Source organism: Vulpes vulpes, chromosome 1 (assembly GCF_048418805.1).
Source record: "Vulpes vulpes isolate BD-2025 chromosome 1, VulVul3, whole genome shotgun sequence".
NCBI classification, from domain to species: Eukaryota; Metazoa; Chordata; class Mammalia; order Carnivora; family Canidae; genus Vulpes; species Vulpes vulpes.
Genome location: NC_132780.1, coordinates 144005248 through 144031539, shown reverse-complemented (window position 1 = coordinate 144031539; position 26292 = coordinate 144005248). Strand labels below are relative to the sequence as shown.

Here is a 26292-nt window from a genome sequence, read left to right as displayed (position 1 = left end):
GAACAAAGCAAGCTTATTTGTAAGAAACTCAGATGGAGATCAAATTAACAATCAGGACCTTATTAAAATCATATCCCAAACAATAACATGCATTGGCTCAGAGTCCAAGAGAAATATTAAATTCTTTGGGGAGAGAAATTTAGAGAAAAGGTTGATAAATTCTTTTTATTTAGAATATAGGCCTATCCTTCTCATTTTCTGCAAGTATGTAATGAAAATAATCCCCACTTTACTTGTAAGATTGCCAAAATAACCAAATCTATACATACAAAAGCATTTAGTAAATGACAAAGAATTATACTTATTTCTTATTATGTAACCATCACCTCCCTTAAGTGCTGTTCAAGTATTTTTTCAAGGGAACAATCTAAGAGGAAGTTTAAATTCCATGGGTTTTACCCTAAGTAAGCAGAGTCATGTGAGGAAGATGGGAAATAAATCCGACCTGGGGATTCCAGGAAGGCTGGGTCCCTATCGCTGAGCTGAAGGCTTGGCTGGAAGAAACAGCTTGGCACCTTCTCTGGAATGCCATTAATCGTCCTCTAAGGGCTTGGTGCTAATATTGGCTCTACTGACCCATGAATGACAGGAGAAAATCTTTAGTTACAAGGGGTTGGAAGAGAGCCAACTCCCGAGGCTGGCCATCAGGCTCTTGCAACGGGATTGAGCTGGACTTGTCTGTGGGAAATGTACTCTACTAGGACATCGGAAGAAGTATTGGGTGATGAGCTAAGAACAACAGATCATCCTGTGTCTTTGTTGAGATACAAAGTACAGACAGAAAAGCTTTAAAAAGTCCAGATCTTTGTTAGTGGGGAGCACACAGCCATGCTAGGCTGACAGCACCAGCAATATGAGAAATGCTCTGTAGCCAAAGTTCCCACGAGTGGGAGAGGACACCCACACTTGTAAAAAATAGATTTCTTGATTTTGGGGTCTAAAAGGATCCCACGAGGAGGTAGGGTCATGAACTGGGCTCTGAAGGGAGATCCATTCAAGGAAACAGTGAAGGATTTAAACAAGAAACAAAGAGACCCCAGCCACCCAGCAGTTGTTTTCAAAAGTAGGGCTGGATCACTGCTTTTGGAGTTTCCCAAAACTACGGGAGCTAGAGTGTATGAATGCCTTGCCCAGCTATGCTGTGAACCGCTGGTGTCTGGTACAGTGCCCAGAAAATTGGAGGCTCTCAATATCCAGTGGTTGAACAAATTAGAGTTTAGCAGATGGGTAAAGCATCCTGGGGAAGGAATGACTGAGCTAAGTCGTTCCTTTTGTCTCTCTCAACCTTATAATTCTAAAATTCTCAAAAATCACACCTTTGTTCTCAACCCAAGGACTTCATTCTTAGGTTCCCAGCCTATCTTAACACATATTCCAGAATTTTAATAACCAGTTGGAGGAGAAAACAAGTATAAAGCCCAGTAAGAAATTTTAATCTTTCCCCACTTAGCTTGATGATTGACAGACACCATAGGAGAGAATAATTAAATAAATAATGTCCAAAGAGAAACTGACAAATGGGCATATAACAATAGACTTTGAATGTGAATGGCTCTGGGCTCATACTCCCCTATTGTTTATTTTATAGAGGAAGAAACTGAGTTCCAGCATGTTCTGTTTTTTTTTTCTTTAGCTTCCACAGGTTCTGACAGATCAGAGACAAACCTAGGGTTAGATTCTGTTCATCTAGCTCTTTTCCATTATATTTATACAACAGAAGCATACTAAAATATGCTAAAATGTAAAATATGTGCTTAAAATTGTACTGTGCACACATATCTATGCAGATGCTCACTGAGATTTTAAATAACTTTAAATTGTAGTGCTTCCAGAAGAAATTTGTCTAGCTCAAGATTCACCAAACTTCTCAACACTTTTCCAGATGTGAATTGGTTGTCTTCTTTGTCCCTACCTACCTTTTTTACCTGACTTCTACTATAACTGCCTACTTAAAGGAGTACAAAGAAACCCATCTCAAAGGCAAAAGGCCTAAGGCTTCCTCCACAAAGACATATCGCAATGAAAATGTTACCAAAAAGCTATAAAATGAAAGATGAAATAAAACCAAGGTTTTACAGGTCTTCTGCCTATAAAACAATCAGTTCTATTTGAGTTATGATGTCCTTCAGATGTTAGCTGGAGATCTGCTGTTTCAATTAGTGTGTGCATGCACGTGTGTGTGTGTGTGTGTGTGTGTGTGTGTGGTATGCACGTGTGCCCATGTGAGTCCAGGACAGAGAAGAGGGGGACATCTCTACTGGGAATTCTTCTATTTATAGAGGAAGAAACAATCCCATAAATATTGGTGCCAGGAGAGCAACCCAAGTGTTCAACAGTGCCTAAGATTAGAATATTGCTAAAAATGCTGGGAAGTGTAGGTATGAGCAGTTCCAACTCAGTACCACTGTTGATAAGGTGACAAGTGTTGACATAAATAAATAATATTTGGGACCAATAAAGACATAACTGGAAGAATGGAGAGACAATGGACAATATTCTCCAGAGGCGTAGTAGCGAAACCTAATGATTGTTCTCTGCAGATTGAAGGACAAGGATTATCAGGAATGAATTCACTTGAATGAATTCAAGGAAGTGAGGGAGGTTCTACCATGGTCAAGCCTTCCCACTGCAGCTGGTGCCAACACAGCTGTGGGTCAGGCATCAGCAGTCCCCAGCTGCTGCCCAGTGAGTGATGTAAACACACGTACTCTGATGTCAACAACAGCTCCTTGTCTGTGGCAGGAGTACACAGATTCTGAGAATTTTTTAATAATCAGAACTTTGGGGACACCTGGGTGGCTCAGTGGTTGAGCATCTGCCTTTGACTCAGGACATGATCCCAGGGTCCTGGGATCTAGTCCCTCATTGGGTTCCCCTTGAGGAGTCTGCTTCTCCTTCTGTAATGTCTCTGGCTCTTTCTCTGTGTCCTTCATGAATAAATAAATAAAATCTTAAAAAAAATAATCAGGACCCTTTCAGCTTGGAAAGGAAGTGCTGAAAATACCATGGGGGTCACATTTAGTAAAAGCAAAGTGGGATTTAAGATTACCCAAGACACACAGACAGACAGACACACACAGACACGGTATTTCTGACACGCACACTGTCAAGGACTCTCTTTTGAGTCAGATAATTCAGTTACTGTAAAAAAATATTTTTTATCATTTTGAGGCTGGGATCCATCCTTCTCTTTACATAGTGGTGGCCATTGACTTGGGAGCACCTTTTACTTGGTAAGTTAATCTGACTCACAATTGAAGTCAAATTCTGACACAATTCAACAAGTAACTATAAATATAGGTGATGAAATTAAAATATTAGTAATGCTAATATTAATTGCTGACCATAATTGAGGCTTACTACCGGCCAAGCACTGTTTGGTGTACTTTACATGCAATAATGCATTCAAATCTCCTAAGAATCTCTGAATTAATACGATTTCCTCCACATGATAGATCAGTAAACTGAGGTATGAAAGCCTCAATTTGACATTTATCAAGTCAAAGCTGGTATGCAAACCCTGGGCAATCCAGCCACAGTGCTTGGGTCCTGTGCACCTTGAAATTCTATTTTCCCACCTTTGACTAGCTGTCAAATAGAGAATGCCTGGTTAAATTTGAATTTCAGAAAAACAACGAATAATTCTGGATGATCAATAGTGTCTCAAATATTGTGTGGCTCATACTGAACACTAAAAAAATTAGTCATTATTTATCTGAAATTCAGTCTTCCAACCTTATCCCAGAAGTATACACCAAGGAAGCAAAGAAAACCCTTTGATTAGTTTGAGCTTTGGTCCCAAATCCCAAAGTAGAACTCAAATCTCAGGCTTGGCTTCAGTGCTGCACTCCTGTTCCCTATCCCAGAACCAGGCTAGAATAACAACTCTTAAACCTGCATAGAGATCAGCATCCTTTGGTTGATTTAATTATGCACATGGCTGGGTTTGGCCTAGGATTGAGCAGGGTTTAAGGGGGATAAGGGCATCAGTGTTTTCTAATGAGCTTCCAAATATTTTCTTTTCTTCCTCTGTTCTTCCTTCCCTCCCTCTCCTCCTCCTTCCTTTTAATAGTCCAGCTATTCATGATTGGCCTACAGAGCAGGAATCACTGGAATCACTGGTCTGAAACTCTGACTGTAAGTGACAATTTACCATTTCTAGCAAATCCAAGGAGACAGCCCAGAATACACCCTCCACAAGGGAGGAAGAGGGGATAAAGAGGCCAAGAGTATGAGAGAATTTCCTCATAATGCCCAGGCTGTCATTAGGGACTTTTAGAGTTGGGTTTGCAGGCTCAAGCTTGGGCAATATGATGGAGAAAAAAAGATATTTCAGAGAGAAATGATTGAGAGAAAGAGCTACATAAGAGCCAGGCCTCCCATTTGGAAGCAGGCTCTGGCACAAGGAGAGGATAGATTATACCCACATGCACAGTGACTATTGCCCTCTTTGAAAGCTTCAGCACTACAGACTAAAAAAAAAGTGCTCAATGTCAGGAGCTGGCATTAAAAAGTTTTCCCTGGAAGTAAAGAAAAAGTGAGAATGGGGTTGGAAAGAGCACAAGTTTCCTCTACGAGGTGGCTGTAGTCGAAGAAGGTGTTGGTAAATCAATTTAGTAGGATGTGACAGTTTACCAAAAAAATAAAACCAGAAAAACCACAACCCAATAAAATAAAAACAAATAGTTATATCTCAAAGCTATAGTGGTAAAAACAGAATGGTACTGGAACAAAAATAGATACACAGATCAATGGAACAGAACAGAAAACCCAGAAATGAACCCACAACCATATGGTTAATTAATCTTTGACGAAGCAGGAAAGTATTCAATGGGAAAAAGTCTCTTCAACAAATGGTGTTGGGAAAACTGTAAAACATGCAAAGCAATGAAACTGGACCACTTTCTTACGCCATACATGAAAATAAATCCAAAATGGATTCAAACCCAATTGTGAGACAGGAAACCATAAAAATCCTAGAGAAGAATACATGTAGTAACCTCTTTGACGATACCCACGGCAACTTCTTTCTAGATATGTCTCTTCAGTAAGGGAAATAAAAGCAAAAATGAACTATTGGGACTTCATCAAAATAAAAAAGTTCTGCACAGTGAAGGAAACAATCAACAAAACTCAAAGGCAACTTATGGAATGGAAGAAGTTATTTGCAAATGACATATTAGATAAAGGGTTGGTATCCAAAAAATATAAAGAACTTACAAAACTCAACACCCCCAAAATGAAGAATCCAATTAAAAAAATAAAAGAGTTGAATAGACATTTTTCCAAATAAAACATACGGATAGGGGTTGCCTGGGTGGCTCAGTGGTTGAGCATCTGCTTTTGGCTCAGGTTGTAATCCGGGAGTCCTGGGATCAGGTCCTGAGTCAGGCTCGCTGCAGGGAGCCTACCTCTGTCTCTACTTCTCTCTCTGTCTCTCATGAATAAATAAATAAAATCTAAAAAAAAAAAAAAAAAAGAAAAAGAAAAAGACGTACAGACATACAAGAAAAAAGAATAAATAAATAAAATCTGAAAAAAAGAAAAAGACATGGCCAAAAGATGGCCAACACACACACACATGAGAAAATATCCAACATCACATACCATCAGAGGAAAATGAATCAAAACTACAATATCACCTCACACCTGTTAGAATGAGTGAGGTGTGTTCCTGTGTTTTCCTGCTAAAATCAACAACACAGGAAATAACAGATGTTGATGAGGATGTGGAGAAAGGGAATTTTCTTACACTGTTGGTGGGAATGCAAACTGGTGCAGCCACTGTGGAAAACAGTATGAGGTTCCTCAAAAAGTTAAAACTACAGCTACCCTGGGGCTCCTGGGTGACTCAGTCATGTAAACATCCAACTCTTGGTTTCAGCTCAGGTCATGTTCTCAGGGTTGTGAGATCAAGCCCCTCAAAAGGCTTTGCACTCAGTGCAGAGTTTGCTTGAGATTCTCTTCCCCTCTCTCTCTACCCCTCCACCTGTTCATTCTCTCTCTCTCTCAAACAAAATAAATAAATAAAATCTTAAAAAAAATAAAACTAACCTACCCAGAAATTACAGTACTAGGTGTTTACCGAAAGAATACAAAAATACTAATTCAAAGGGATACATACATCCCAATGTTTATACCAACATTATGTACAATAGCCAAGTTATGGAACCAGCCCTAGAGTCCATTGACTGATGAATGGATAAGGAAGATGTGATATATATATATATATATATATATATATATATATATATATATATAACAGAATATTACTCAGCCATATAAAAGAATGAGATCTTGCCATTTGCAAGGCATAGATGGAGATAAAAAGAATTATGTTAAACTGAAATAAGTCAGTCAGGGAAAGACAAATACCACAAATACCCTATGATTTCCCTCTTATGTGGAATTTAAAAAATAAAACAAATGAGCAGAGGGGAAAAAGAGAGAGACAAACCAAGAAACAGACTCTTTACTATAGAGAAGAAACTGATGGTTACCAGAGGGGATGTGGGGTGGATGAGGGAAATAGTTGACGGGGATTAAGGAGGGCACTTGCTGTGATGAGCACAGGGTGTTGCATACAAGTGTTGAATCACTATATTGTACACCTGAAACTAATATTAACTAAGTAGAATTTCAATAAAAAGTTAATAAAAATGGAAATATCCAAGGGCACATCTCAGAAATAATTAAGCTCTGTTTCACAGAATTGTTCTGTTATTTAACTATTCCGTTATTTAGATGTACACACTCATACATTTTATTATATGTGTATGTATATATGCACATTATAAAATATATACCTTTTTTATGGGTCCTGATCAGAATGTTTGAAAAACACTGCTCTATGGATAAATGTCCAGCACAGAGCTGGCCAGAGGAAATAGGACCCAGAGGAGATGAGTTTTGAAAAGCAAGATCTAGAAGAACAATCTGGAGCACAGGCTTCTGCTCAATGCTAAATCAGTAGATTTTGAAGGAGTTTTGGCAAGTGGGAATGTAGGGACAGGAGAGGACCAGGGGGACAGCCCCAGTGGCGCAGCGGTTTAGTGCCGCCTGCAGCCTGGGGTGTGATCCTGGAGACCCGGGATCGAGTCCCACATCGGGCTTCCTGCAGGGAGCCTGCTTCTCTCTCTGCTTCTCCCTCTTTCTGTGTCTCTGTCTCTCTCTTCGCTCTCTCTGAATGAGTAAATAAATAAATCTTTAAAAAAAAGAGAGAGAGAGAGGACCAGGAGGGGAAAAGGTAAACACACAAGTTGTATATGTTTCCTTGCTTATTTTTCATGCTTCCCTTGAAAGCCCTGGAAAGGGTCTCTGCTGACATGTAGGCCATGGCTGTAGTAATTTTTATCTTGCCTCTAGCACCTTTTTTCTTTTTTTGTAGATCCAAGAGCAAAGTGTGAGGCAGCACTGTCAGCCATGGCAGGGTTTGTATGAGGGTTAAAGTGCATCTGGGAAACAAGGTAAGGGCTGGAAGGAAGGGCCCAACTCTGTGTTTTCTGTGCTGCTAACCAAGGACACTTATTCTAGTGGTGGGTTACTGAGTTTGGGGATTAGAGTTTTTCATCTTTTCCCATGTGGAATAATGTTGAGAGGCCAGAGGGAAGTATACCTTCATTTCTATCAATGATGTTCAATACAACTTTCCAGAAATTGTGGTAAAAAAACCCACGTAACATAAAATGTACTGCCTTAACCATTTTTAAGTGTGCAGTTTCAATAATGTAAAGTATATTCACATAGCTGTACATCAGTTCTCTGGAACTTTCTGTTCTGGCAAAACTGAAACTTTTTATTATTATTATTGTTATTACTAAATAACAAGTCTCTATTTTCCCTTCTCCAAGCCCTTGGTGACTACCATTCTATTTTCTATTTCTGTGAGCTTGACTTCTTTAGATACTTCATAGAAGTGGAATCATACAAGATCTTTTTCCCATTGGCTTCTTTTTAAAAAATATAATGCCCTTGAGGTTTATCCATGTCTTATCATGTGACAGGATTTCCTTCTATTTTAAGGCTGAATACTATTTCGTGCCTAATATAACTTTTGGCAATAATGGAAGTGTTCTGGGGCAACTGGGTGGCTCAGTCAGTTGAGTGTCTGGCTCTCGATTTCGGCCCAGGTCATGATCTCAGGGTTGTGGGATTGAGCCCCAAGTCTGAATTCCCACTCAGCTTGAGATGACCTCTCCTCTCTTCCTCTCTCTGTGCCTTCCCCCTGTGCACTCTTTCTCTCTTTCTAAGTAATAAATAAATCTTCAAAAAAATAATCAAAGTGTTCTGCATCTACACTGCCTAAAATTGGTAGCCACTAGCTACATGTGGTTGTTGAGCACTTGAAATTTGGCTAGTGTGACAGAGAAAATGAAATTTTCATTTCACTCTATTGTAATTAAAGCTAAAATTTAGATTTCCACATAGCTCCAGTGGCTACCATATTGGACAGAACAGTTTTAACTTACCATGATTTTGTTGTTGTTGTTGTTGACATGAAAATCCTGGGTACACATGGCCAATTTTGTGACCATGACTATGTGTTGATTTTTGTCTAAATTATTCTGACATAAGCATAAAGTCAAGGATAATTTGTTGATAATTACATCAACTATAAGGAAAGAAATTTGTTTGATTTGTTCATTATTATTTCTATGCTTACATACTCTGATTCTGTCCTTATATTCATGGTTCTAAGGATCTTCAGTTATTTATTTATTTATATGTTTGTTTGTTTTTAAATGATGTTATTTATTTATTCATGAAAGACACACACAGAGGCAGAGACACAAGCAGAGGGAGAAGAGACTGTTTTGAGACTCAATCTCAGAACCGCAGGATGATGACCTGAGCCAAAGGCTCAACCACTGAGCCACCTAGGTGCCCCAGATCTTCGGTTATTTTAATATTTGTTTTTATGGAGATGAAAAGGAAACCATGAAATATAAAAAGGCTGGATGTTAAATGCATTTGTTTGCAAAGTTAAGCAAGGCATGATTTTAAAATAGCCTATGTTTGGTCAAATTTCATCACTGAGAAGAGAGCTCTCGAGCAATTTTTTAGGCAGTTTGTAAAGACAGAAGCTTACTACTCCTGCTACCAGAGTGGAAATAATGGCATCTCAGGCTACACATGTGAGGTGGAAAAGTAATCAACCACTCAGGGATTCTGACCCACTCGTTAGTCTCTACCGCTGTGTGCATTTTTAAATTCTGGCTTGAATGACCTGTTTTGTGCCTCAGCCTTGCATGATATATCCATTGTCTAGCCACAGACTGTGACTCTGGTTGTTTACGTTGAATCCAGGATAAGGAGGGAGGCCAACTGAAGATGCAAGTCCACGTGCTCTGGCTCATCTCTTTCTTCACACTCATTGAGGGTTGGGAAGGCTTCCCGGGGGTGAGTTGGCATATGCCCTATTTTCCCTCTCTACCACCTCTCTTCTCTCCCTCTGCCCTTTGAAAACCCATCATTCTCTTGGCAACTGGAACTGCATAATTTAATAGACTTGGAATGAAAAATCTTGGGTTCTTGTCTCCACGTTACCAACATTAGCTGCATAGCCTTGGACAGTTTTATCTCTTGGAATTTAGATGAGCTAACTGCAAAATAAGGAACTCAGACTAAACCGTTTTGGAGATCATGTTTAGCTCAGCACATTCCTTCTTATGATTTCTTTGACTGAGGAAAGGCATAAAGATTGGCATGGGCAATCATTGGACTCTCACCCCCAACTACACTCACTCTCTCAATGCTTTCATCTAGGATCATGGTTTTAGTATTCTTTACACCCTGATGACTCCCAAATATACATCTGCATCTCGACCTTCTCCCCTGAACTCTACAGCTGTCTGTCTACTACCTACGTGGGTGTCTCCAGCTGGGTGTCCAATAGGCCCCTTAACTTAATAGGTCCAAAATTAAATTCCTGATTTTTTTTCTCACCAAACCTGCTTCTCCTTTCCCATCTCAACAAGTGGCATCATTGTCTCTCCAGATGCTTGGGCAAAAAACTTATTTTCATGTTTGACTCTTCCCATAATCCATATTTAAACCATTGGCTCCTGTTTTGTTTTGTTTTGCTTTATCTTTGAATACACCCAGAATTCAAACATTTCTCACTACCTCTGTGGCTTCCACCTTGATCCACACCTTTAGTATCTCTCGCTGTGTTATTTCAATAACTCCTGAGATGCTCTCATTGCTTCTCTGCCTGTCTGTTCCCAACATGGCTGCAGGATTGAGCCTTCTAAAAAGTAAAGTAGAGCACTCTCATCTCTTTTGAGAACTCTCCAGTGGGTTCCCATCCTACTCAAGTAAAAATTAAGCTGTTGCCCTATAAAGATCCAACAGCCCACCTCCTTGGAGATACTTTCTGAGTTCAAGCCCTACCATCTCCCCTTCCCCACTCCATTGTGCTACTCTGGCCTCCTCACTCTCTCCTCACATGCCAGACATATTCTTACCCCAAGGCCATTGCATGTGCAGTTCCCTCTGCCAGGAAAGTTCTTTCTCCAGGGATCCTTACTCCACTACCTCCTTCAGGTTTGTGCTCAAAAGTTGCCTCAGAGAAGACTCTCTGGGCACCTCTCCACTATCCCTGACTTGGATTTTAGATCCATAATTTCAGTTCATCTGGGAGATCCAATAAGGCCTTATGAAGTACAATCATTACAAAACTCAGCCTTAATAATTCTCATTTTCTTTTAAACAGAGAACTGAAGGCATCAAAACAAAAAGAGGACTCATTTTGAATAAGAAAAAGCATCCAGGTAAGCTGAGCCTACCTTAGGGAGTGTGGTGCAGTAGACAAGGAACTAGGGTTCCTACCTCAGTAGGTCTTCTGACTGACTGGAGATCTTTGACACACAATTAAACACCTCAAATGTGGAAAACTAGAATAATAGCCATCCCTACTGGACAAATGCAACACATTTGTGAGAATTAAATAATACATAAAGGCGCAGTAACCTGCATCATATTGGGCAAGTAGCTGTTTCATATTCTTCCTTTCCTTCCTTATCTTAATCCTAACAATGTAATTAGTGGGCCCAACCCTCAGACTAGGAATAGGTTGCATTCTGAAATTTATCTGTTGTTTTGATGTTCCAGACATTGAATATATTTCTTGGTGGAAACCATGGTGCACACAGATGGTTGTTATGTTCCTGGGTCAGTCCGCAAAAGCTTTGGTCCAGGGAAGTGATCTGTCATAAAAAGTATGCAAATAGTGTCATTGTACTAACCACTCTGCAAGGCTACACTTCTTCAGAGAATGAAATAAAAATTCAACTTGGAATGCTATGAAAACATTTTCTCTGACAGTGAAAAGACAATATTTAGTGAGGTGTTACTAGGTGCCAGACGCTATGTTAAGTGCATTAGATGAATTAAATCCTCTGATTTAGGTGGAATGGTCATCTTTATTTTATAGACAATAAAATTAAGACACAGAGCTAGGGGGAGGAGGAATTATTCAAATCTAAACACTCTGGCTCTAGAACCAGTGCCATGAGCCTCCTCCCACTTCTTACCTGCTTGGGCAGTGGGAGCAGGAGTCCACTTACCTTCGCCTACTTGGTGTAGCTCCCAAGACCTGGGACAGAGGTTCCAGCCTACAAGGAAGAGGAGAGGAGAGAGAAGAGGCTGGGCTGAAGCTCTATGCAGGGAGATGGTGGAAGCAATGGTAGGCAGGAAATTGTTGTACATGTTCTGGGGCATGTCAGCCTCAGCTGGCTTCCTGCCACCCTCTTGAATGCCTTCTGAAAAGTCTAGAGGTTGATCTGCTGATTTCCTTCTCTACAAATTTCCCTCCTGCCTGGTGCCCCAGGCTCCTAACAAATGGGCCAGTTTCAGAGAAGCTCCCCATCTCATCCATCCCCGCAGAAAGCATGGCTGTCACGAGAAATCTGAGAATTCTAGGAAATTTCAGAGCCAGTGGCAGTCAGAGGAGACCCACAACAGAAGGATGTTCACCCTTTCCTTCTTTCTCTTTAGGGTCCTTATATTCCTAATCTAGGTGTGTAGATGAGCTTAGGACAATCTTGAAACCTCATGAAATCCCACACTATGCTTCATGTGAATGTGCCTAAATGAGTTCTGGGTAGGAGGATCCTCCTAGGATTCATAGTCTCCTGAGTCCAGAACATGTAACAGCCTCTCCTTAGGAAAACAAAAGGTGCTGCTCAGGAGTGATAAGGCAGAGATGAAGGTACATAAAGGCTCAAGTAAGGTCTGGTTTGGTTTTGCTTTTGCATTTCATATAAGGTACTCAAAGTTAGCTAATTACTGAAACCTCCTCATAGGGTCAAAAGGGCTCTTTGGAGAGGGAAGTGTGAGACTGGAGGGTTTTATTTTTTTTTAAAGATTTTATTTATTTATTCATAAGAGAGAGGCAGAGACACAGGCAGAGGGAGAAGCAGACTCAATGCAGGAGCCTGACAGGGGACTCGATCCTGTGACTCCAGGATCAGGCCCTGGGCTGAAAGTGGCTAAACCGCTGAGCCACCTGGGCTGCCCAAGACTGGGGGTTTTACATTGGACATGCTCCAAGGAGACTGGAGCTGGGAGAGAAAGAGGGAAGAATAACTAGGATTTTTCTCACCTCTTCTTTCTTGGGTCTTGGTGCCTGAAACTTGACCTTGAATGCATCCTGATGAACCATGTAAAGTCAGGAGGGTGATACCAGGATGGGTCAAGGAGAGTGGAGAGCTGGCTTGGCAGAAATGGGGATAGACATAGATCAGGCACATGTGGAGCTGTCTGCAAGTGTTTCCTCTGGATGCTCATTTTTATTTAGTGTCTGGATGAGTAGAAGTCAGTAACAAGCAGCGTGACATAGCCTATGACCTCCAGGCTACATGTGACAATTGCTTTCTGGTGGCTTCCTTGGCAATATTTCTCTCTCAGATTGAAAAAGGGGGCTCCTGACTATCTTCCTCTCTTTAGGCCCAGTCCGGGAGTATGAGCTACTGCTTCAGGTGTCCTATAGAGATTCCAAGGAGAAGAGAGACCTGAAGAATTTTCTGAAGCTTTTGAAGCCTCCATCATTATGGTTACATGCTCCAGTGAAGATTATTAGAGCAAAAGCCACTACACGTAAATCTGCCCTCTTGGGACTGGGAATGGAAGGGGGAAGGTGGGTAGTAGTCGGGTCAGGTTAGGTTATGCTATAGAGACAATCATCCCCACATTATCTGTGGTTTGAAAGAAGACATTTTTATTTCTTCTTCATGCTACCTCTTTATTGCAGGCTGGCAGCAGGGTTGTGTTTGTGTGGTCACTTGGAAATTCAGGCTAATGAATCAGACACTATCTCAGATGTACTCAGTTGGAGCCAAAAAGAAATAGAACACTCATTGGCAGTTGAATCCTCTAACTCAGAAGTGACACATATTAATTCTGCTTACAACTTATTGGCAAATACTGGTCTTGTGGCCCCATTAAACCTCAGGGGGCCAGGATATGTAATCCTACTATGTGCCTGGAAAAGAGCAAGAAGTAATTGATAGCACTAATGATCACAATGCTGGGTCTCAGAGACATTAAATGATTTGCCTAAAGCAGTAGTTCTCAAAGTGTGGTGCCCAGATTAGCAGCGGAACCAGTATCAGAGAGCTTAATGAAAATGTAAATCCTTGGCCCTGTCCCAGACTTACTGAATCAGAAACTTTGGAATGAGACTCTCCAGGTGATTCTGACACATGACAAAGTCTGGGAATCATTCCCTATCATAATATCACAAAGTTTGAGAATCATTCCCTATCAAATATCATAATGCATATTTCCCCAAAAATGTCTGGTGACTTTGTCCCATTTTTTTGGCCTATTATAAAGGAATACCTTTTTATGGGTGTTTTAGGTCAGTCAGTAGGGAATGAGCACACAGAATTGGCTGATGGAATTTTTCACCATGACTCTCAAGAAGAAAAAACTCTCTTGATGTTTAGCATCACCTGAGAATGGTGCTGGGTGGGTAGGAGGAACCTCCAACAAAATGGTGGTAAAGAACTTTTTAGAATTCTTAAATAGCTGTCAGGTTGACACCCTCTCTTCTGCTTCTCTTTCCCAATCTAAGGGCTATCTACAGGGCATCCGTGGGCATCCATCCTTCTTTTGGATGTCAGGCCCAGCCACTTGATTTTGTGTTTTTGTTAGGTGTCTGTTATCAGGCTGAAAATCTATTGAATTAGACATGTATTTACCTTAAACATATTGCCATCCTACTTTCACCCTTCTAGCTTTTGGTGAGAAACACTTGGTTCAGATTCTAAGTCTAAGGGTGAGAGCTCAGGACTGGTCAGTTTATAAACCAGATCTCATGCAACCAAAAAAACCATGTCTGTTTTTTGTGCAGACTGTGGCAACCAGAATGGGAGTTTGCAGTGTGCCTGTGAGGACGGCTACACCTGGTTTCCTCCCTCATGCCTTGATCCCCAGAAATGCTACCTTCACACAGCTGGAGCACTCCAGAGCTGTCACTGTCATGTCAACAACCTCAGTCAGAGCACCAATTTCTGTGAGAGAACAAGTAAGCACATAAGGGTGCCAGGAGGAGAGTTCTGGGCTGGGGCCCCTCCCACCCAACCTGCACAGAGAGGGAACTCTAGTTCCTTGCCCATGTGTTAACTCTTAGTCTCCATGAGCAGAGCTATGGTTTGCAGGATTGTCAAAGGGCCATGACAACATAACCCACTAGGCTTAGCTGGACAGAGAGAGAGCTTTATAAGTGTAGAAAAAAGGGAAATGAGAGTCGATGTTTGGGCATCACTTTAACCTTATGGTCATCCAGCTCAGCTCTGCATTTCAACGATTTTATTGAGATTGAGGGGGATTCACAGGAATCCCAAGTAGGAGAACTGCTTGAGTACACAAAATTTTTTTCCTGCCTTCTTTTCATTTCTTTTGCCAACATCAATTTCCAGAAAAGGGAAGTCTAGAGGTGTGAGAGTAGGGAAGAACACATAGTGGTTATACTGAAATATATGTTCTGGGTGGCCAACAAATATATGTATTGAATGCATTACCAAAACAAAACAGAAGTTAAAAGTCTAGCCTAGGAAACCAGTGGAAGCTGGGGGACCTTTGTTGCCTTAGGGTTATGTTCAGTAGATGATGAAGTGAGCCAAATGATGTGGCCTCCAGGGCTTGAAGGACTTTGGAAAGTCTCCTCAGAGACTACTCCAGTTCTCCTGAAGCTCTGGATTTTGGTAGAGCTGTGCAAAGAGAGGGAGAACTCGAAAAAACCTAGCATTCCTGGGCATTCTTGGCTCCCCTTCCCAGGACCATGCCAATTCATGATGGCCACACATATTTATTAAACGCCATATTTATACCCAGATCTGAGGCGAATTCTGGGAGGACACAATGAAACATTTCTCTCTCTCTATGAATTAGCAGCCCAGTTGGGGAGGTGAGGCTGTAATCCAAGAAAGAAGACAATGTAATTTCTTCAACAAATTTGAATGAAAGCCTACTTTTTGAAAGGTGGTCTATGTCTGATGCATCTTGAAGAGATACAGAGATGGATCAGACAGGGATTATACTCACAAGGCTCTTTCCCAAGTGGAGTGTGTTTATATAAACGTGAGAAATGCTCACAGATATGTTGGTACAAGAGGTTGTAAAGGGAGTATGAACAAAGTACTGTAGGAATTTAGAGGAGCAAAAGAATTTGCGTTTGGGGGATCTGGGGAGGCCTTGCAGAGGAGGTACATTTGACTAGGTCCTAAATGAAGGATAAACAGAGTTTGTCCATATGAAAATGAACAACAACCTGTCCCAGAACAGAAAAGCAATGGGAGAGTCAGCAAGTAGTGTTTTATAGTTTTTTCTTCTTAAAAAATTTTTCATAAACAGAATGTTTCAGCTCAATGCCTAGATGGACACACATTTTAGTGTTAACTGACTGCCTTTTGTAACCATACGTGAGTGGCCACACATTTACGTATTTGTAAGGTTATCTTGATCACCAGCACCTTCTCGTTATATTTCAAATCCACAACTGAAAAGTCTAGTTTTGTGTCTGCTTCCTATATTATTTTAGGTGAACATTCATTACATTACAAGAAAAAATTGAAATGCTACTGTTGAATAGGTGGGCTTCAAATGTACTTCTGTAATTTTATGCTGCAATAAATTCCACTGAGTGATTTTTATATCTATAAACCTCTTTTTATTTCCCATAGAGGTTTGGGGCACTTTCAAAATTAATGAAAGATTTACCAAAGACCTTTTGAGTTCATCTTCTCCTTCATACTCCAAATATGCGACTGGAATTGAAATTCAAGTAAGCGCTTTCTACTTACTACATAAGAAATTGTTGGCTAAACATAAGTTCAGATGTTTTCAATTTAGCGTGTTTATTTAATACATATTCTTAATTATTCATGTTCAATGAGTTATTACAGAGCAGTTAATCGCATTGCCCAGAACTGACGTATGTTGAACATTTTCTTTCTGGGAGATTTTTAACAATTGACTTCTTTCCATTTCTCTTGTGTTCATTTTTGCTAATTTATGTGAGTCATAGTCTACCAAGTCTTCTTGATTATTTTCTGTTTTATATTTGTCAAAAGAAAATTTCATGCTCCGGGCTCAATTGTCAGCATTTGGGATTCATTCCATAAAGAAGCCTCGCTTCTAAACAGAATTACTGAGCAAAATTCTGGACTATGTAATGAAGTCACCAAAAAACTGAATCAGTGTCTGTCTGCTTAGGATGATGGTTCAGATGTCATTTTCACTGAAGACAGACACAATTACTTGCCAGATAGAGTCAGTTTAAATGCATATGGAGATTTATGGCTTATTTTTGTGAAGGAGAAAACAGATTTTGGGTAAATTTGTATCATCTAGCACCCAATCCCCTATTTTCTAAGCAATTGGTTCTCCAATCTTTACTAGCAAACTCAAAAATAAATGATGTGTGTGTGTGTATGTGTGTGTGTGTGTACAATTCTCAACTGTCATTTGAACTCTATTTGTATAATATGCAACTGCCTCCTGTAGTATCTCCTTCATTTGCTCAATGGTTCTATTGGTTTACTTATTATCTGCGTGAGTTTTTTTTCTTAAATATCTTTCTTGTATGGGGTCAAAGATCAATATATTGCCCTTTTTTCTCCTTGTAAGCTTAAGGAGGCATTCAAAAGAATTCAAGATTTTGAGTCAGTTCGTGTCACCCAATTTCGGTAAGTACTCACAATGGCCTTGGAAGGACATCCCCAGAGGGGTGCCTGGGTAGCTCAGTTCGCTGAACTCCCACCTCTTGTTTTCAGTTCAGGTCATGATCTCAGGGTCATAAGATGGAGCCCTGTGTTGGGAATCTGAGCTCAGCAGGTAGTCTGCTTGAGATTCTCTCTCTCTCCCTCTGCCCTCCTCCTTTCACATGCTCTCTCTATATTTCTCTCTCTCTAAAATAAATAGATAAATCTTTAAAAAAGGACATCCCCAGAATTGTGCACCCATCCTGCAGAATGCCTAGTGCCACTCCCAAATGATCTAGACAGAAAACAGGGAAGAACCGGCCTTTCTAGTAGGATTCTCACTAAAACCAGACAAAAGTCTGTGATGCTTCTAAAAGTCAGAAGAGGAAACTTAAATATTGAATGGCATTCTCCAAGCTGTAGATCAGGAACTGGAACTGCAAACCCATTGTTACAGAACTTGGGATGATACAGGAAATCATGGTATGAAAGGATGGGAAGGATGAGGGGTAAAGATGAGGGTTTAGGTTGCAGAAGGATGATTTCTCTCTGTTCACAAGCACAGAGGGGTATGATACAGTTATATAATTGGGAGCCATACGAGGAGACTTGGGTAAACCATTTTTGTGTAGATATCACCTATGCATAGCTCAAAACTGACTAGGTACTGTCTACAGCAAATAAAGAGATATTTAGTAAATTGTCCTTTTGTTTATGCTTTCATTCCAAAAATTAACTGGTTAGTTAGCCATGTGTACATTGATTACTACTAATAGTCTACTTGATAGAGGAAGGGGCTTAGAGGTCAGAGAGCTTGACTATATATATATATTTTTCACAGTTAAAGAATAGCTATAGGAAATTTTCAACAGCATTGCTTTAAATATACTGTCCTAGATATTATCCTTCCAATTATCTTATGTTGTTACATAAAGGCCTATATGTATAATTTTCTTTAAAATTCAATGCTAGGAAAGATACTGCTTCTTTTTTCTAATACCAAGTTCTATATATAATTATATTTTATATAATTATATATATATTTATATATAATTATATATAATTATATTTTCTTTTTTGACTGCAGTTACTGAATGCATAGAAAAACTTGAAACAATCACAGTAATTTTTGTATTCAATATTCATATTTTTCTTTACCTTGGTCCTAGTTTTCCATTTATATTTATTTCTTTTTTATAAAATTTATTTATTAATGAGAGACACAGAGAAAGGCAGAGACATAGGCAGAGGGAGAAGCAGGCTACCTGTGGGGAGTATGATGCAGGACTTGATCCCAGGACCCCAGGATCATGACCTGAGCCAAAGGCAGACACTCAACCACTGAGCCACCCAGGTGCCCTTCCATTTATATTTCTAACACATATTCCATTCCATATATTTTATAAGCTATCTCCTGTAATTTGTAGATAAAATCATAAAGTAGGCATAAGTCAATAAAATACAATTATTTAGGTCTTATTGTTTATGTATATGATTTAAAGTAAATCTTAATCTCTTAATGTCTCAGTTTACTTCTCTGGTGAATGGGACTGTTAAAGCCTGTGGAATCTGACTTAACTTGATTAAATCAAATGAAATCATAGGCAGGAAAATATTTTGTAAACAATGTTTTGTTGATAGGAGAGCCATATCAATGCAAAGACACTGTGACTCTCACTACATAAAAGAGTGTTTGGATTTATTCAAACATTGTGAGTGTAGTTCAATGTAGTGATTAAGAATTTGATATTTGGAGCATGAGAGATTCTAATCCATCAGTTAATAATTAATAATTACCTGACCCAACTTCCTTTGGGACTCTAGCTCCCTTACCTATAAAATGGGGGACAATATAATGTTTACTTTATGGCATTATTGCAGGATTTAATATATATGATCTCACTTGTTTTCATGACCTCAAAACACAATGCATTATGCTGATGGTTTCTAAATGTATTACTTGAGCTTAGCCTTTCCCATGAAGTCCAAACCCAAATATCCAACTGCCTATTAACATCTCCATTGGACTTTCTAGTAGTCATGTCAAACATAATGTGTCCAAAACAGGGATCCTCCAACTTTTCTCCTCAAAACCTTTAAGCTACTTCTCCCACTGCTGTGTTCATCCCAGTTACAGTGAACGCAAGTCTTCCAGTTGCACACACCCAAACTTGAAGTCATCCTTTGTAATCATTTTTTATTGAGGTATAATTTACATAGTGAGAGCTCAAGCCTTATGTGTACAGTTTCGTAAGCTTTGACAAATGCTTGTACCAGCCACCTTTTAAGGAGACAGAACATTTTCATCACCCCTGAAGTTACCTTGTACCTCCAGACAATTCCATGCCCACCCCTACCTCCCACCAGAAATCACCACTGCTCTTATTTCTATCATTGTAGGTTAGTTTTGTCTATTCCAGAACTTCATATAAAAGGAATCACCCAATGTGTAGTTTTAGTGTGTGTCTGGCTTCTTTCCGTCAGCATAATGTCTTTGAGAGTCATCCTTGTTTTTCTGAGTGCCGAGGGGTTCTTCCTTTTTTTTTTTAAGATCTATTTATTTATTTTAGAGAGAGAGGGAGAGAGAGTCTTAAGCAGACTGCATGCTGAGCATGGAGTATGTCTTGGGGCTCAATCTCACAACTCTGAGATTTTGACCTGAGCTGAAACCGAGTTGACACCTTACTGACTGAGCCACCCAGGTGCCCTTGGGGAGGGTTTCTTCCTTTTTATTTCCCAGTGCTATTCCATTGTATGAATACACTGCAATTTGTTTTTCCATCCCTTACAGTCATTCTTGACAGGATCCTTTCTCCATTCCTAGTATCCTTCGCGATTCCCATGGCTCAGTCTTCACGTGCAACCTGACCACTTCTCCCCACACACACTGGCCCCCTGATGGATCCTCCTGTTTCCCTGCTTGCCTCCCTTCAGCTCTTTCTATGCAGTGGCTCATTCTGAGCATGACACTGACTTTTACTAAAGAATAAAACCTTTTAATAAAAATACAATTCAAACTCTAAGGCCCTACCCAATCTGGCTTCTGGCTACTTACCTAAAGTCATCTCCTACCATTTCTCTCTTGCTCATTGAAACTTAGCTATGCTAAAATTAATTAATTAATCAATTTTGTCTTGTAACTTGTTTTATTGAACTCAGTTTATTCCCCCTAGGATAATTGAAACCCACACTGAAGCCTTTCTGCATTGAGAAACAACTCCAGTTCTTGAGCTGGCAGATAGTCTTTCTATTTGTCTAATTGTCTAACTCATAGCATTTTCCTGCCTCAGGACCTTCACACATGCTGGTACCCTACATCAATGTTTTTTGTAACACTGGACTTTTCTTCTCATTGTTTGGGCCTCAACTTCAGAGACCCTCTGCATAGAAAAGCCTTTTTTGGCCAGCTTTATTTTAATGTGAGCCTCATTGAGGCACCCGTGTGGCACAGTAGGTTAAACAAACAGACCTTGGTTTCAGCTCAGGTTTTGATCTCATGGGTCATGATCTCATTGTGGTGAGACTGAGCCGCACATTGGGCTCTGTGTCAGAAAGGACTCTGCTGGAGATTCTCTCCCTCTGCCCTTCCTCTCAGTCATGCAGGCATGCTCTCTCTCAAATAAATAAGTAAATATTTTTAAAAATTTTAAAGAAATAAAGTGGGCCTCATCTCCACCTACTATTCTTATCACTGCATTTATCTCTCATAACATTTAACTAAATTTATATATATATTATATACAATTGCATAATTACTTATACATGGTGGTTACTTGCTTCTTGTTTGTATTATCTTCTCTATTAGAATGTAAGCTCTAGGGATCCCTGGGTGGTGCAGTGGTTCGGCACCTGCCTTTGGCCCAGGGCGCGATCCTGGAGCCCCGGGATCGAATCCCACATCGGGCTCCCGGTGCATGGAGCCTGCTTCTCCCTCTGCCTGTGTCTCTGCCTCTCTCTCTCTCTCTCTCTGTGACTATCATAAATAAATAATAATAAAAAAATTTCATAATAAAAAAAAAAAACTTTTAGAATGTAAGCTCTATGAAGGCAGGGACCAAATCTATTTGATGTGTTCCTATGGATCCAGTGATGTGCATACATGCAGCAGGCCCTGAGTGACTGACTAAATGAACCTCATTTTTCTTTCCACATAGTCCTTATAGAGATGGAAGAATCTTTGCTGGGTTTGAAGTTGTGAGTTCCAGCAGCACATCTGAGCTGCTGTCAGCCATTAAACAGGTGGCTAAGAAGGTGAAGGAAGGCCTTCACAAGCTGTTCCCACTAGAAGACAGCTCCTTCAGAGTGTTTGCAAAAGGTAATACTGAATTCCCATCCCTGGCTTAGGTTATGGGAGTCCTCTAAGTAGCAACTCATTTGTGTCTTCAGGAAGTAGACTGGAAAGGTTTCTGATACAGAATTGTTCTAGGACTGACTTTTTTAAAAATTTTTATTTATTTATGATAGTCACAGAGAGAGAGAGAGAGACAGAGAGAGAGAGAGAGAGAGAGAGAGAGAGGCAGAGACATAAGCAGGCTCCATGCACCGGGAGCCCGATGTGGGATCCAATCTGGGGTCTCCAGGATCACGCCCTGGGCCAAAGGCAGGCGCCAAACCGCTGCGCCACCCAGGGATCCCCTAGGACTGACTTTTAGTAGACACAGGCAGCTGTTTTCCCCCCACCATGATGAAACTCAAGTCCAGCCACCTATTTCAGATCCTTGCTGACCAGAGATCTGATCTCCAGCTCACCAAGGGAAGACTACCTCTCTTTAGGCTCTAATGGACATGACTCAGCAATAGTCCACCAGTACACATGTTGAAAGAGCCCTGGAGGTGACATATTCCTAAACCATAATTCAAGGAACCAAAGAAAAAAATGCATGTATCTAGATCTTTAACATGCACACATACATACTCACACACGACACCCCACTACTTTTCTTCAGATTTTTTTCCTTTTCCTTTTTTACATTCAATCTTAAACCTCTTATACCTGCATATGTGCCACTTTCAACAACATCATTCAACAATATTTACTAAGTGCCAAAGTGTCTAGGCACTTAAGACACAGTACTGGGAAAAACAAGTACACATCAGAGCCCTGGAGGATCGTCCATTCAGGGTTTCCTTCTCCTGGTCCCAATCACGGTAAGAATATACTATTAAGGGCCAGCTGCAAGAATAACTAGTGGCTGGCCACAATGTGAAAAGCTTTTAAAAAGGGTAAAAAGTAGAATGTGTCATCCTAAAATGGCAACCGCCCATCCTATAACCATATCATTACTGCTTTGTTCCATAGCTTCTTGAAGATTTTCTGATTTTCCAACACATCCTTATGGAATGAAACTCTTTTCTGAGAGTGATCATCCCTGTCTTATTTTCACCTGATGCTTACTAGTTTATAGCCCATTAAAAGCAAGATTTTTGGCACAGGTCAAACACCTAGAGGGAAAGAGGCTGGCCATGGGGAGGGCATCAGAAAGTAGAAAGAGTACTGATAGGGATGAAGCTGGGCATCAAGGACAAATTTCTATTCCCGAATTTTGTCTGGGTTTTGTCTCTGAATGTATGTCTTCGAATGCACTGATATATGCTTTGTATAGAGTGCCAGGCTATTTACACCTTTTTCCTTTTGGTTTCCATTTTTTTCCCAGCCCAGTGTAACAGCATTGTCTTTGGATTTGGGTCCAAGAATGATGAGTTTACTCTTCCCTGTAGCAGTGGCTATACTGGAAACATTACGGTCAGATGCCAGCCCTCTGGGTGGCAGGTCCTCAGGGAGATGTGTGTGCACTCTCAGCTGGAAGAATTGAAGAAGGTAAAGCATCTCTGTCTTGCATTTTGAGTTTCACAGTGGGTATCCCTCAGTGAGCATGGCTAGGTGAAGGTTAATATGTTAATTTGTCTCATTGGTCAGTGCACAGAAGTCAGGGGTGTTATCAGACCCTGGTAAATATAGGCAGTGTTGGCATGATTGGCAGGGTCTAGGTGGAAGCCAAGAGAGTTAGAAAAAGTCAGAGGTGAGAGTCCTAGTTGGGAGGGTGCTACAGAGTAATGAATCAATGTTAAAATGGTCTATGATAGATGGTAAAACAGCAACTAAGCTGGTCTTAGAAGTTCAGAAAGCCTGGGAAACAAAGATCCAACTAAAGGTGTGAGTCAGAAGCTGCAAACTCAGTACAAGTAAAAATATACACATGTTAGAAATCTGGGCAGCCAGAGATGAACCATATGCAATGATAGAATGACAGTGGATCTTAAGGGTCATCTGGCTTATCAACCTATTATAGAAATGAAAGACTAACCAGTTAATGATCCCTCTGGCAGCAAAAGTGTTAAATTAGAAACATGGTCACTTGATTTCCAGTCCAGGACTGTGACCTCCACATGATGTTTTCTTAGGAGGGTTCAAGCTCTTAAGGAAAGGTAAATAGAAAGATGGAAGCAAAGGATGAAGAATTAGAACTCAAGTCATGGAAAAGAAGTACTCCAAGACCAGTTCACAGATATTGTTTTGCAAATAGATGTCCATATTGAGCAGAACTTCTTTTCCAGCTAGAGATCCTACTATTGCAGATGAAGTCAGAATGGTATTTCTCAAGGGACTATAGAAGGTTACTGCTTCCTTTCTGAGGTTTTTCATCTGTAAACTGGGTGGGGAGAGGTCAGACCCGATGGCATCTGGAGTCCATCCTTGCTCTTGCTTTCTTTGCCTCAGTTCTGGACATGGACCATAGCTGGGACTAGTCCAATCCCGGGTGTGAGGGCAGGCAGATCCCAGGTGCTTTGAGCACAGAATACTACTTTGTATTTGAGTACAAAAAATACTCAAAGCAGAGAATACTACTATCAGCTGAGAAAAGCAAAAAGGAAAACAGATGGTGAGGGGATGCCTGAATGGCACAGTTGGTTAAGTGTCCAACTCTTGATTTCAGTTCAGGCCATGATCTCAAGGTCTTGAGATCAAGCCCCCAGCATGCTCTGCACTGAGCATGGAGCCTGCTTAAGATTCTCTTTCTACCTCTCTCTCTGTCCAGTGCCCCCCCAAATCATGCTCACATTCTCTCTGTCTCTGAAAAAGGAAAACAGATGGGATCTTGTTCCTGGCTTGACTTGTTTTTAAGGGAAAGGAATATCCCTTTTTGGCTGCCTTCCAGGATAGCTCAGTATAGTGGAAGTAGAGAGGAACCTCAAGAAAGAAGCAAAACTCCAAACCCAAGACAAAGGGTAGTCAGATCTCCACATATGTCCCTCTATCTTCAAGGATTTCTCAGCATAGCATAGAGAGCATAACAGAATTTAGTACCAGTAGACCCTACCTTTCCACTTCCTAGCTGGGTACTGTTTGAAAAGTCACTGAATCTCACTGAATATCAGTTTCTGTATAATTAGGGTCATAGTTTATATGAAACACAAGCCTTTCATTGTTCTATAGAACTTAACCATTTTTATTCCTAGAATCTCAGTGTGATGGCAGGCCATGCCACCGAGACAGCTGTGTCATCCTTGGTGCGAAATCTTTCCGTCGTCATTCGGCAAAACCCATCAACCACAGCTGGCAATTTGGCTTCAGTAGTGTCAATTCTGGACAGCGTCTTGTCCCTATCACTGGCAAGCCATTTCAAGGTGTCCAATTCAACAATGGAGGTACAGTCTACCTGTGCTTATAGGACTCACTTTAGAGGCTCAGTCTCAGGAGGAATGACAAAAACCTGAGTTGAAGGTGCACCAATGAAAAAGAACAGAATCACGGAACAGTCATTGTGTGAGCCTTATTGCAGTCTCCACAATGTACAAAAAAACTCATGGGATCAATTATATGAATTCAAAGCAAGAGGGGCCTATGTCTAGGCATGCTTAGAGGAAGGGGTGAGCATCTGCACTGTATGACACAGTATGACACTGTATGACACTATGTCATGCTGTATGACACGGTATAACACTGCATGAGACAGGTGCCCGCTGTTTAATGTCTTTCCACCTGTCGTTCCTGTGGCTGAGAGCTCGGACTTTAGTAGTACATATTTTAAGAAATCCCTCTTTTAATGATTTAGTCGGGATATTTAAAAATTAGCTTAAACTTTATTCATATAACACTTGCTTACTAAGAATTGCAAATAGGCAAAAAAAAAAAAATGATATGTAATCTGGTCACCCTAGAATAGCCACTGCTTGCATTTTAGGTATCATCTCAGTGCCTAGAAAATGAAAAGTAGCACAAACAGGAACTCAATAAAGATTTGTTAAATAAATGTCCTTCCAATCATTTTGGATGTATGCATTTTATATGGTAAAGTATATAATATTTTACAAAATTGGATTGTAGAATTATAGCATTCATGATCACACCATGATACTTTGACTACATAAGGTGACATTATATCAGAGAAGACATTAAATATAAGTTAAAACTCCGTGAATCAAAGAAAAAATACTCATTTTTTTTTAAAGCCTGACTATGTGTTGTTTACAAGAAACCAACTAAAACAAAATGACACAGAAAGTCTAAAAAAGAAATATGAAGGGCACAAACAGGGGCAGGCAAACAGAAACCATAAGAAGGCAGAGGTTCCAAGGGGCAGTAAAAGAAGCGTGCTATGGGACTTGGGGCCAGAAGCCACAGAGGGCTCGTTTAGAGTCAGACTCGGAGTGACGATGCCTGGGACAGAATGCCTGCAAACCAGAACCATCGGCCAGACAGGGTCCTGTTGGAGAAAGCAGCACCTTTCAAGGACTTGTTTGGTAAAGGAAACTTTTAAACTAAGACGGACCCTTAAAACCCACAAGGGTTTCATGCTTCCAGGTCACTTGTCCAGTGTTTAGGGATTTTTGCTTTATATTCTCTTCTTTTGCTTTATAGTCTCTCCTATTAATTATCATATGCACACAACTTAAAACTTGAATGTTGACGACATGAATTTAGAACTTCTGATGTCAGCAAAACAAATGTAACATTGGAAAGCAGTTTAAAACAATGTCCAATGTCTTGCTCTTTCAGCCTCAGCCTGAGCAGGAAGGCAGCCGTATTTGTCACCTCTGAGGAAGGAAATGGGCCCTGATGCAGCCCACGTCACAGGATTCTTTC

General features: G+C 40.4%; 1 protein-coding gene across 4 annotated transcripts in view; it reads left to right on the top strand.

Moving 5' to 3' along the window:
* ADGRF1 (adhesion G protein-coupled receptor F1) overlaps positions 1–26292 on the top strand; it is a 79876-nt gene that overhangs the window by 43979 nt on the left and 9605 nt on the right. For 3 of the 4 annotated variants that reach the window (XM_072733623.1, XM_072733626.1, XM_072733625.1), the window contains 10 exons: positions 7388–7466; positions 9307–9399; positions 10715–10772; positions 12949–13098; positions 14357–14530; positions 16188–16288; positions 17134–17192; positions 21362–21522; positions 22862–23025; positions 24666–24854. In XM_072733623.1, coding sequence (XP_072589724.1) covers positions 7437–7466; positions 9307–9399; positions 10715–10772; positions 12949–13098; positions 14357–14530; positions 16188–16288; positions 17134–17192; positions 21362–21522; positions 22862–23025; positions 24666–24854 — 1179 coding nt within the window. In that variant the 5' untranslated portion in view covers positions 7388–7436. The remainder of the gene's footprint in view (positions 1–7387; positions 7467–9306; positions 9400–10714; positions 10773–12948; positions 13099–14356; positions 14531–16187; positions 16289–17133; positions 17193–21361; positions 21523–22861; positions 23026–24665; positions 24855–26292) is intronic. The other variant, XM_025991036.2, reaches the window with a different exon arrangement.